The 12,121-nt window shown below is 39.4% G+C and overlaps 1 protein-coding gene across 2 annotated transcripts in view; it reads left to right on the top strand.

The window, feature by feature from the left end:
- Positions 1–11,416, top strand: part of LOC109479757 (forkhead-associated domain-containing protein 1-like) — a 25,364-nt gene extending 13,948 nt beyond the window's left edge. For both annotated transcript variants that reach the window (XM_019781747.1, XM_019781746.1), the window contains 13 exons: positions 3,169–3,265; positions 3,654–3,760; positions 4,700–4,859; positions 5,199–5,331; positions 6,083–6,221; positions 7,127–7,238; positions 7,435–7,552; positions 7,699–7,919; positions 8,188–8,353; positions 9,237–9,317; positions 9,508–9,579; positions 9,744–9,812; positions 10,151–11,416. In XM_019781747.1, coding sequence (XP_019637306.1) covers positions 3,169–3,265; positions 3,654–3,760; positions 4,700–4,859; positions 5,199–5,331; positions 6,083–6,221; positions 7,127–7,238; positions 7,435–7,552; positions 7,699–7,919; positions 8,188–8,353; positions 9,237–9,317; positions 9,508–9,579; positions 9,744–9,812; positions 10,151–10,177 — 1,502 coding nt within the window. In that variant the 3' untranslated portion in view covers positions 10,178–11,416. The remainder of the gene's footprint in view (positions 1–3,168; positions 3,266–3,653; positions 3,761–4,699; positions 4,860–5,198; positions 5,332–6,082; positions 6,222–7,126; positions 7,239–7,434; positions 7,553–7,698; positions 7,920–8,187; positions 8,354–9,236; positions 9,318–9,507; positions 9,580–9,743; positions 9,813–10,150) is intronic.
- Positions 11,417–12,121: the final 705 nt, after the last annotated feature.

Here is a 12,121-nt window from a genome sequence, read left to right as displayed (position 1 = left end):
CTTTGCTTGGATCGTGCAAAATACCAAGGAAAAACATCGAAATTTCGGCAAATTAACGCCGAAGCGAGTGTGGTTTTTCGGAGGAGCCATGTTTCCTTTGCCGTGTTGCCTGCTGGGAAATGCTCAGCGAAAACTGCCGAAAATTGCCGAGGCAGTTGTCGGGTCCTCCCGGGAGACGAAATCTAACATCGGAAAATGGCGAGTGCCCATATTTGGTTATCGTCGCCTTTCGTCGCCTTGTCGAAATCGTTCAACTTTGACCCCAAATTCCCTTATATGGGAACATTACAATCTGCTGGAAAAACGCCGGCAGGTTCGTGCGGCGCAGGTTTTCGATCTATTCACAGCGCCACTGCTTTGCTAATTGAAAACTATTGAATCCGGAGCCTATTTTTTCCTTCTGCAAAATTGCAGATTGTAAGATTTTTTCTTCTGCAATCTTGAAAATCTATCTGCAAATTGCAGACTGCAGACGGGTATTTCGAACACTGCATGGTGTTTACATTACAGATGAAAAAGTGATCTAGTGCTCTTGCACAATGCATGTCCGGCTTCGTTTTCCTTTCTGCAAGTGGTCCATTGCAAGGGTCATGGCTTCATTTTACGCACAGTGAACATAAAAGGGTAATGGAGAATTTCAAAGTGGTGTTGTTTTGGATTTTTCTTGTCCTCTTGGAAACCAAGGTGGTGCACCTAAGGTCCGGTCCAAACAAAAAACAATATCAAAGCCAGGTAAGACTATTTTTTATTGATGCAAAATGAACATCTGCTTTTGCATGACGCTGAAGGAAAGGACTGGCTTCTCACCATTTTGCATCACACTGGGTTTCATTTGGATATCGTTTAGGGGATGGCTATTTTGTAAGTAAACAACATGCTTGCTTTCTTGCTTAGATGTTTGAAACATAGCTGCTAATCTTTGGCAAAAGGGTAAATGAAATGCATGCACATGTCCAATTACCTGCTACCGGTACAGAAAATTTGGGATCCCACAATGTAAAGAAGCATGGACTCCAAGTTGTGCAAACTTTGTGCAGTCACAGTAATGAAATTTAAGGAATGGCAAAGCATATATTTATGTTGATATGCTTGTGGAGTCATGATAATAAATAGTATTGGAGTAGCTCTGATATGGTTCTCTCTACTTTCAAAATGGGGTAAAATGTAGTGTGGATACTAGTATTGTAACTCATGTCCAGACAAGCAGTCACAACAATCTCACCTATCATGTACACCTGCCCCCTTCCTCCTCTATTATTTCCACCTGGCTCGACGTGTGTTGACCAAATACCGGCGACACCACGCACTACATACGGACAGTCTGGGCTCACCGTTACCGTTATGGCATCTGTTATACAGCACTTTGTTTTCCTTAGGAAAGTTATACCTGTTCTTCTATGAATAGCAGAAGTGTGAATGAAGGTTTTCAGTTACAAATCGTTTTTAGAATCATATGCCGTGAAGGTGTCTTGTTTCGACGACGTGATATTGTGTGTCACAATCCGATTGTTGTGGGAGTTGTGAAGAGGGCTCAGCCATTGCAGAAGGGGGGTGTTCCATTCAGACCAGACGAGGGTCTGAGAAGTGGAGATGGAGGGTTGGGTTTCAGGAGGCCAGTGGGGGGCTGAGGGGTGAATGAAATTGACACAAACGTTATGGACTGGGGAGGTTAAAAAAACTACCTGTTGATCCAGAGTTTGCTGCAAGTGTTACATTATCGCTGTGCAAGCGTGCGCTCTGCCCTTACACTGGAAAACGACTACTTGAATTACTCAGTCGCCAAAAAGTAAGAACATTTCTTTACTATTTGCTGTTGCATCAAAGATCAGAAAAATCACAGAAAAAGCTTGACGTTTATTTTTATTCCATTGGTTTTGACATAGAAAAACAAACAATCCATTATTATATAGCGAAACAAAAGGATCACCAAAGCTCCCACCAGAATGGTACATTCCAAACGACCTTGCTAGGTTAACAAACTTATCGTGTCTCAAACCTTGACAACGATGGGGTGCCTACTGTTTGGCTATGGGGCGTCAGCGCCTGTTAGCACGTATAAGTCAAGATGTCAGACTCCACTTTATTAATGAGGAATTTGTTGAGGGTTTAAGTTGCCAGTGTTGTGTGTGCCATGGAGGAGAGTGAAGGTAAATTGGTTTTTGTGTTTGCCTGTTGGAGTTTGCCTAGCGATACAGGAAGGCAATTGACTGAACCTCACAATGGTCTGGCAGTTGTCACTGTAGGCAGGTTCTTTGCATAGTTATCCCTTAATGCGTCTTGCCAGGTCACATTAACAGCGCGTTGGTGGGTGATTACCTTGTTTTTCATAGTTATAGCAGAGTAATAGCTCAACTTGCTCGCTGGCTGTTTGGGGGAAATGCTCAACCGGGTAAATTGCTATATTTCTCTAAATTTCCGTCTTGAATTTTTGTCAACAAGATTTATATAATAACATTACTTGTTGTATTGTGCCATTTTTTGTGAGAGAGAGAATTGGTTTTGTGTCTTTTTCTTTGTAGGGGATTTGTTGTGTGTGCGCTTTTCAAATGAACCACCGTCTCAACACTGCATGGAGTGTCCTCGAGAGCTTAAAGTGTTGTTCTCCGACACCGTTTCTTATTCAGAGCACACCTACTGTTGCCATAGAGTGCTGTTGTTTGGCATTTCCCTGTAACAGCAATGGGTGGGCATTTGTATCCAGCTCACATTTACAAATGCAACACTCTGTATCAAACTAAAGCTCAATAATGTTTTCCCTCCTGTTTTGTGCCTCCACGGATGATTCCAGCAAAAATCCTAGGTAGTAAACTTATCTCATTGCAAGTCTTACAATGAGGTTCTTTGTATACTCTGTTATCTTAAAGATGGTGTGTAAGTTATGTTTCAGTTTTCTCTTATGTGTTGCCATGTTTTAGTTGACATTTAGTTAGAGTCACTCAGCTACATGTATGAGAAATGATTTTTTCCTTGTGATGTTTGTTATTGTTAGTTAGCTTGTAACATTTGTTGGTAACACATATTTGTGTACTCAGCTTAGTTGAAGTTTACATGGTACAGTCTAATAGCAGAACATTACTAGTAATCTGCCAGTAGAGATGAGAAAAGGTCAATGCTTTTACAGTTTGAACTAAGGACTCAAGACTAAAGCATGTTTCCTGTTTCTTTCAGAAGCTCAGCAGAAACCGAAGGTGCCGCCAAAGCCGGTTAACATCCCTCCCTCCCAACACGACGTATTTGCCTTGGAGCAGCTGGTTGCCTTGTTACGGTGAGTATCTGTGATCAACAAGATCAACCAGCGTGGGTGGGCACTGAACTTAAGGCACTGTACTTGGAATACTTGCTTCGAGGGGCAACTCACTCATTTTGTATTGTTACAGTTACTACATGTATGTGCTAGATGGAAAGTCAATGAGTTTAAACTATGCCTTGGGCCATTTTATTCTTTTCATCTTTTGTTAGTTTGTGACCGTAAACTTGACCTGTATTATGTTCAGGCTGGCTGGAGTGTGTGTTAAGTGTGTTGTTGGAATGTCGATGGTTTCTACACTGTACATTTAGTCTCTTCAACTAATGATTTTACAGCTAGTTTATTTCAACATGTTATGATGTTTTATGATTTCTTGTTGGTTACTCTGATATCCTTTGTATCACAGACGAGAGGTGGCTGACTGTAAACAACAGATCAAGGTGAAGGAAGACGTGATTGAGGGTTTGAGGAAGGACCTGGCAGGGGCCAATGCCAGGCTCACTGATATGGCTGGTCAGTACTGGGCTGCTGGTTCAGAGAGAATACTGTTACTGTGTAAAGTGGTGTATTCTGCAAGGTTTAACCAGGAAGGAAAAAAGACTGAGGAAAATTTCTGGAAAACAGAAAGAAATGGAGGGAGGGAGGCTTTTGGATGGGAGGTAGGGGGGGGGGAGGGGAAACGAAGGGAAGGAGGTGATTGGGAAAAGTGAAGGAATGAGAGAAGGGGAAATTAACTTATTAAGGAAAAGGTGGACAGAGAAAGGAAATGAAACTTAAAAGTGAAGTTTTGTGATGGGCTTGCCTTAGCCATGATTTGTACGGAGCAACTGTTCTCTATGCCACTCTCGGGGGTCAGAAGATTAAGAGATTAAAAGCACCACTACAGCTGTATGGTGGTTCTGTTTTTGTGTCAATATAGAAAAAACAGTTTCCATTGACCAGAAGTACCTTCCATTAGTGAAGTCATCTGTCCATGGGATCTAATTATAGGGCCTGCTGTGTGTCCTGTCAGATAAGATTAGATTATAGTCCAGAGAAACTTTTGTGTCTTTTGTTTCATTCTGTTGTGTTTTTAATTGGTAATTTGAGTTTGCAAGTTGGGGGCATACATCAGGTGGTTTACAACTGAAGCTGCAGTCTTGTGTTCCAAGGAAATGATGGAATGTGTCTGTTAGAGAAAGCTTTCTTTGTTATAGCCTTTTCATTTCAGTCAGGTATGGGTTTGTATGTTGCCGGGCAGTTGTATATTTGTTTGTAACAGTTACTGATAAAAGCTTCATGTTATGTCGTAAAATTGAGTGTTAATAATATTGCCACATAAGGTCCAGTAGCTGTTGCTATGCCCTAAAGTCATTGGACACATTTTGTATTTATAAGAAGACTTGGCAGCCTTCTTTAATTTTTAAGGAGCTTGTGGCTTATTTTAAGACATCTTGCCCGTTCCTTTGCCAGGTGAGCTGAGTGAACACCAGAAGCAGGAGTTAGAAAGGAACAGGAACCTGGTGAGAGACCAGGAGCTGGACCTGGCCAAACTCCGGCAGCAGCTGGCCAAGATGTCTCAGCTGGTTGACAAACAGAGTGGGGAACTGCAGAAGGCTAATGAGGAAATCAGGTACAGAACATGCCAAGTTTGATTTGTGAAATGTTAGGTTAAGAAAATTTTCCTTAAAAGGAAATATGTCAGAAATGCATAATGTAACTTAAAAACTACAACGAAGGTATCTGTTTATTGAAAAAATTGTCTGGGATTGATAACCTTTTGAATCTAATACCTGAAGGAACTTCAATGGTGTCCAAATACAGAATTCATCAGTGAGAAATTCTGTAACTTTAAAGTTTAATAAGAATTATTTTTCTCTAAGACATCTTGATAACAGTGAAATACTTTTTGTAACTAACACCTGACAACTGTTACTAAATGTGTTTTGGATCTTTATCTACTTTTCCATAGAAACCAGAAGCAGGCAGTGAGCAGTAAGAGTGCGTTAGCCTTGTCCAAAGAGGAGGAACTGGACAGGATGAGGACAGAGCTACACGCCAAGATAGATTCTATGGACAAACAGATAGCTAACCAGGAGGAAGAGGTAAATTAAATGACTTTACCAATATTTCTCATTTGTCCTTTCCTACCTAACAAATTGTTCTGATATCCCTTTACTGTGCTTTTTCTCCCTCATGTATTATCAAGTTATCGGTTTCTCCCTCCTCTCGGTTTTAGTTTTTTCTTCAATTTCTTGTACCTGTATTTATTCCTTTTCATATCCTTGTTTGTTGCAAGTAGGTAGAATCTTTGTCTCCTTGTGCATCACAAATCACATCCACCAGACTTGAATAAAATGTGCTGAACTTCATGTAATCACGCAATGCTACATGTACATGTACATCTAGAACAAATTGCAAGGTGCTTTCTCAACACTATTTAATTCACATTTGCATTAACATGCTTTTTAGTTGAAAATCATGGCAGTAGTGGCAGCACAAAATGCAAACAGAAACTTTACTTGCTTTTGCAAACTCATAAAACTTCAGAAAATTGCTGCATTGTAATAGAATTCAATATGATACTTACCCATACTCATATGCTCCTTGCAAAAGCAACGTACGGCAGAGGATCAGGTATGAGTGTTTAAAAAAATACACACTATGGCCAACTATCAACAGCAGAATCTACCTTTGAGTCACCTAATGATATCTGATCACAAAAATACTTTTTAGAACTGAATGTCTTAAGTTTTCCTGCAGATACTAAAGTCATAAACACAGAACCCACAGCTGAATTATCTAGTTGTTTTCAAGTACAAGGCCAGCATCTCTCATGTGTTTGTCTGTCTGTAGGGTAAGATAGCGAATGAGCTCCAGGCCATGGGAGCCCAGTGTCGTGGGGAGCGCCATGAACAAGTCATCGGTAGACAACGGGAGGCTCTGTCTGAGCTACGTGCAAGGATCAAGGCTCTGGAACAAGTCAGACCTCCAAGTAAGTGCCACCAAAACATTTTCTTTCAGTCAACTAGTGATTAAAGGTACATGTATCAATATTTCTGTTGTCTATAAAATTCAAGGTAGTCATAGTATAGCTTAATATCCCCTTATCCTTTCAACAAGTGGTTAAAAGTGTTTTTGCATTAAATTTTGAAATTTACATTGTTGTTTTACCATTTAAGTTTACACAGTACCTGAAAATACTTGTTTTTCAGACCTATAACTTTGTAACTTAATGTCTTGTCAAAGGTGATTTTGGTTCTGTGAATGTATCATTCAAGTGCTAGTTTCTACCCCATTGTTCTAATTTGTCCTTCATTGGTCAATAATGTGCTCCCAAATATGGCAAGTTCTGGATGATCCAGGTTTGTGTTGAATGTTGTAGACGAGCTGTAGACATTCGTGGTAGCTGTTGTGGTAGCTGCAGTACTGAATGTTGTCACTTGGTGGCACTGCTACCTGTTGATGCATCAATGGCTGTTGATTCTCTGTAGATGAGTTGCCTCTTCCTGATGCACGGCTTTAGAAGTAGACTAGCTACAGTTAGATCAGACCCGACTTCTTCAATCCAGGCTATGCTTTTTGTGGTACTCAGAAGGGAATGATGTATTGCTTGATGAGAAGTATTGCTGCTGCCTGTGATATCCTCTTTTGTGAGGATAGAATTTTCTCCCTCAAACAAAAAATGTTAGTAGTATGAACTGGTAGTGCTGACTTGGATTTCTCTCTTTGTATCAAGTAGAGTGGATTTATTCCTTAAGCTAACCGACGTCTATCACTGCAGTTTGATAGGTTAGATAGATCGGTTAGCTTGAGGAATGAATCCACCGTAATTCATACTGGATTTCTGTCTTTGTTTTCTGAATGATGAAGACTCTAACCCTGTCCTGTGTTCCTCAGTCCCCACCCATGAACAGGCCCTGCAGCAGGTGGTGTTATTGAAGAAGGAGCTGGCAGAGATGCGAGCCAAACAGGCCATGGCAGAGGACCAGCACTTCAACAGCACCACCAGGTTAGTCACAATCACATCAAACTTTTGTTTGTAGAAGACTAGATGTTAAGAAGTAAAATATGTATATGTACAAACTAAAGGGAATCGTATGATTCAATTGGTATCATTGACCATAAACCATCATAGTCATTGCTTTATTCTAGTACAGTTGCTTGTAGTTTTGAAGGTCTGAAATTTGTTTTTTCCGTGTCCTCAGGTTAGAGGGTGAGGTGCAGGGTGTACGCGGGATGGCGACAGCTGCCTCCTCAGAAGCTGCCGTTGAAAGGAGCGCCAGGATTGAGATGGAAGAAGCCATGGATATGAGCGAGAGAACAGTGAGTTTCCTTCTTGTGATCCTTTCTAGATTCTTTGATTTGAGCATGTAGAAGTACACTTTCCTTTTCCAAAATCATTGTTATGACATCCGGTTCCAAAGTTTTTCCACATCACACTTCTGACAACCAATGCCTTGTCGTCTCAGTATCTGGAGCTTGCTAAGAGAATGGCGAATGAGCTGGAGCTGAACGAGTTGGATGGGCTGAAGTCGATGGCTCACTTGCCGCGGGACGAGCGTGACAGGCTGGCGAAGGCGCGACAGAAGGCGATCGAGCTGCTGGCCAGCAGGATCCGCGTGCTCCACCAGAGGATCGAACGTAAAGATGAGCTCCTGAACGGATACGAGAAGGATATGTCAAAACTGAGGTGTGTAATGCTTTAATCTGGCCTTATTTAAAAGTTGTTAGTTTGCATGGTGAAGATTTGAATGTCAGCCTCTTAAATTTGCATATAGTTTTACTCGTAGTTTAAATCAGTAGAAATTCCAACTGCATTGATTGAAGAGTTCCTCATGTTTTCTAGTCTTTAATGAAAAAAGAATATGAGAGCTCTTGAAGAAAAACCTCAAACCATTGTGCATGTACACATCACAAAAGTAAAGTTTTGTTTGACTGTATGTTATTAACTTTTACAGACAAGCGGAGGGTTTTGCCCAGCAGAGGGCGGCTGAGGCATCGAGCTTCATGAAAGAAGCGCAGGAGAAGTCTGACGAGACTCGTTACCTCAGGGAGTCGCTCCAACGCACACGGGAGCAGCTAGACGCAGAGAAACGCCTCAACACTGCAATCAAACAGAGAAAGGTCTGTACTGCAATGTTTTAGATACATATATAACCAATCAATTACGATCCCGCCTTCAAGATACATATATACAAAAATGGTATAATTCTATTAGTAACAACGCAAAACTTTCTGTTTATACCGCATTAAAGGAAAATTATGGACAAAAACAATACCTCTCAAGTATACACAATCTAGATATCCGAAAAGGGATCACAAAATTAAGAATTAGTTGTCATAAATTAAACATAGAAATGGGTCGATACAAGAAAATACCAAATGACCAACGGTTCTGTCCATTTTGTCCAAACATGATTGAAAATGAGCACCATTTTATAATGGATTGTACACTATACAATGATAAGCGCCTATTGCTGTTCACCTTTCTTTCCGCTTGTTCAATTGATTTCAATACGTTAGATGCTATAGATAAATTCAACTACATTCTCAGGGGAGATAACCAATACAGTGTTCAAATAGGAAAATACATTAAAGAATGTTTCGATCTTAGAGACCACATGTTAGAGAATAGTTAACCTTTATTGTTACATCATACATATACTCTGTACGTAAGATGACGTTATCCACACATGTATGTAGCTTTGTTAGATCTTTAGTTAAGTTGTAGAAGACCATACAAAAGTCTCTGTACTTTTTTGTTGTGTCAATAAAGAATCCATTATATTTTTCAGTACTACACGTATATACCAGTACACTTTGTGTATACATATTGTACATGTAGCAGTTAACCCTAGGTTTGAAAATTTCTTGTGCCGTAACATCCAGGAGGTATCTGGTAGTAATGTGAGATGATTGTTTGATAAATATATCAATCATGTGTACCATGTATGATTTGATAACGCCATGATATGCATAACATTTAATACATTTTTTTTTTCTTCAGACGTTCCACCTAGAGGAGCATGCTGTTCAGTCCCAAGGCTGGCCCAAACACAGGTGTCCACCTGAGGACATACATGGAAGGGTGAGTCACATCTTTCCACTCCCTGATCAGTACACTTACATTGTAAAGGCCTCTTTATGTGTGATTTCAAACCGTCACTGCGTCAGATCCAACATGTATTTTCAAGTACATGTATTCAATGAATCTTGTGTCTTCAACACTGAAAGTCTAAGTACGTTTAACATGCTGACTCACTATACTTTGCTTACAGGCTGATGCCAAGTTAAGAAGCCAAAAGGACAAACTGAGGAGAAAGAACTATGAAATAGAGACTTTGAAATCGGTAAGTAGTCCGTGATTAGCATCTTGATTTTGTAATATTTTTCTTGGCATGTTCTCTATCATAAAATATAGTTTCAGGCCTTTGATATTAGATGGAGGCATTTACAATTTCATTAAAGATGTTATAGTAATAATAAGTAACTGAAATATTCTTTCATACTACAGCAACTTGACAGCAAAGAGCAACAACTATGTGATACTACAGCTAGACTGGCTAACATAGAATCTAGTTTGGTAAGTACAAGACATTAGTGTATGTATTTTTATTCATTCAAAAAGTATGCCAGCAGTAATCAAGTAAACAACATAGTATTCATATGACTGCTCATCAGAAATACATACGTTGCCGATGTTGTTGCCATACATCTTGTCCAGAGAAGTGATATGAGTAAAATTTGACAGTTGTTAAGGTTCATTGTTATTTATCGTTAATTAATGGTATCTCCAATAATGGGTTTTCTACTAAACCAGCACTGACAACTACAGAAGCCTTCGTTTCCAATAGCTTTTCTGCTGTCGGTACCTTCAAATATGACTTCCAAGTATCTAATGTCTTTCTCCTTTTTTTCCAGGGCCTTGACAACAGAGAACTTGAATAACAAAAAGACAGAGAAGTTGGACAAGGGACCACTTAGTACAAACATGTCACAGCAAAATAGATTTGTGTAGAAAATATTGTAAGAGCACTGATGATATTTTGTGTAGAGTTTTCGAATTATGCTATGATAGAAGTAGTAATGCTCAGGTACTTTAAAAGTGAATGGTGTGGAAAATTACTATTGTGTCAAGAAAAATCCTGTATTTTTCAGTTTTGTAAATATGATAGATATCTCTATTTTCACTGCTATATGTTAAGAAGAACACTATGCATGGGTGTTTAGATGTTTTTCTGTCTTAAGAAAATATTAATGGAATTAACCTAAGCTGTAAATACTTGTGAATATTTTTACAAATCTGGTAGAGGTAATGTTGAACTTTGATGATGCATGCAGTCATAATGCAATTTTAATATCTTGAAAGGAATAGATAAGATACAACCTTTTAAAAAATATCAATTTACAATTCATATCATTAGACAATTTATGGCTTGTTTTAAATCACAATGGTGAATATATAGCATTTGGCACAACTTAACAAACTTGCAGAGTAGAAATACACTATACATACTTCATACTTAGCTGCAGTACTTTTTAGTGGTGCTAGAGGTCGCTTTTGGAGAACACACCATTATATGAAGGAGTAAAAGAAATTGTGAACAGCTCTTGCTCAAAGTACTGGTCAGGAAACTGAAACAATTGATGATAATGATGATAATGAAGGTTAAACAAAAATCATGAGATTTTTAATGTACGTTGTTGAAGGTCATAACTAATGGTTGTCACGTGTGTGTTCGTGACAACACTTATTGACCCCCATATACCCTGGAGACCCGAGGATAGTGATAGTAGACACGCCTGACGACACATCCTCACATCGATCCGAAAACGTCTGCCACGACTGCTAAATTATGATACATTTCAGGAAATCTCACGCATGAGTCAGAATCAATAATGGCCAGGTGCCATGGTTTTGTAATGGTCTGTGTAAGCTTGTACATATTTTATGAACATCCTTATGGTTTTGTATGAGATGAAATTTGATTCACTGTTTAAGCAATAATTCATTTTGTTGTATAGAAATGGATATGACAGTCCCATTTGATGGGTCTGTGACATTTGGAATGATTGGCAGTTTTGTTGCACAATAATAGGTCGCAGAGGGCAGTGTGAAATGTTTGCTTATTGTGCTTATCTAGTACCTATATTTCTGTCAAGAAAGAAGCAAAAATAAAGTCTTCATACTTTGAAACAATCGTGTCTTTTTTTTCTTTTCCTTTTGATTTGCCTGATTATGTAAGGTAGTGTGTGGATGCTTTTGGATCAGGAAAAGAAAGAAAAGACGATTTGAAATACCCAAAAATACAACAGCTGTTCATATATACATGTGTTATACCAGTTTATGTGAGTGTTTCTAGATGTTTCGCCACCAATCCATTTTGTCACTGCAATAATTCACCAGCAATGTGGCTTCAAATCCTAGAATTCTTGAGCGGGCATATGATATAGCCGGCCAAGAAGATTTAGTTATTTAAACCTCCTTGACGATGTATCACTGTCCCAGTACTTAGGCTCGCTCCTGAAGCTTTGCCAAAAATTACAAAATCGCCGCCGATCCCGAAATAAGCGGGACGATCAAGATGTACATTGTAGACAGGACGATAACGGTCACTGACCTTTCTTCAAGCACAAGGCCAACTTCCTTTGAGTAGTCTCAGAAGTCCAAACATGTCCTTGTTTAGCCATTTTGCTTTGGTCACCAGAGACTTGAAATCGTGGTGTTAATTTAAGTGACCTTCAATAAGATTAACATCCGCGTAAAACCAGTCAAAACAAGATCGGCTACCAGAGAAACAAAACCGCGGTTTTGGGGATTATGATAAGGTGTGAGGCAACGATGGATGACAGGTGCTTGGGACGAAAAGAATCGGAGCAACTGCAAAGTTT

The sequence above is a fragment of the Branchiostoma belcheri genome, unplaced genomic scaffold, assembly GCF_001625305.1.
Source record: "Branchiostoma belcheri isolate BF01 breed outbred unplaced genomic scaffold, Haploidv18h27 scaffold5, whole genome shotgun sequence".
NCBI classification, from domain to species: domain Eukaryota; kingdom Metazoa; phylum Chordata; class Leptocardii; order Amphioxiformes; family Branchiostomatidae; genus Branchiostoma; species Branchiostoma belcheri.
This window is presented reverse-complemented; position numbering and strand designations above follow the sequence as displayed.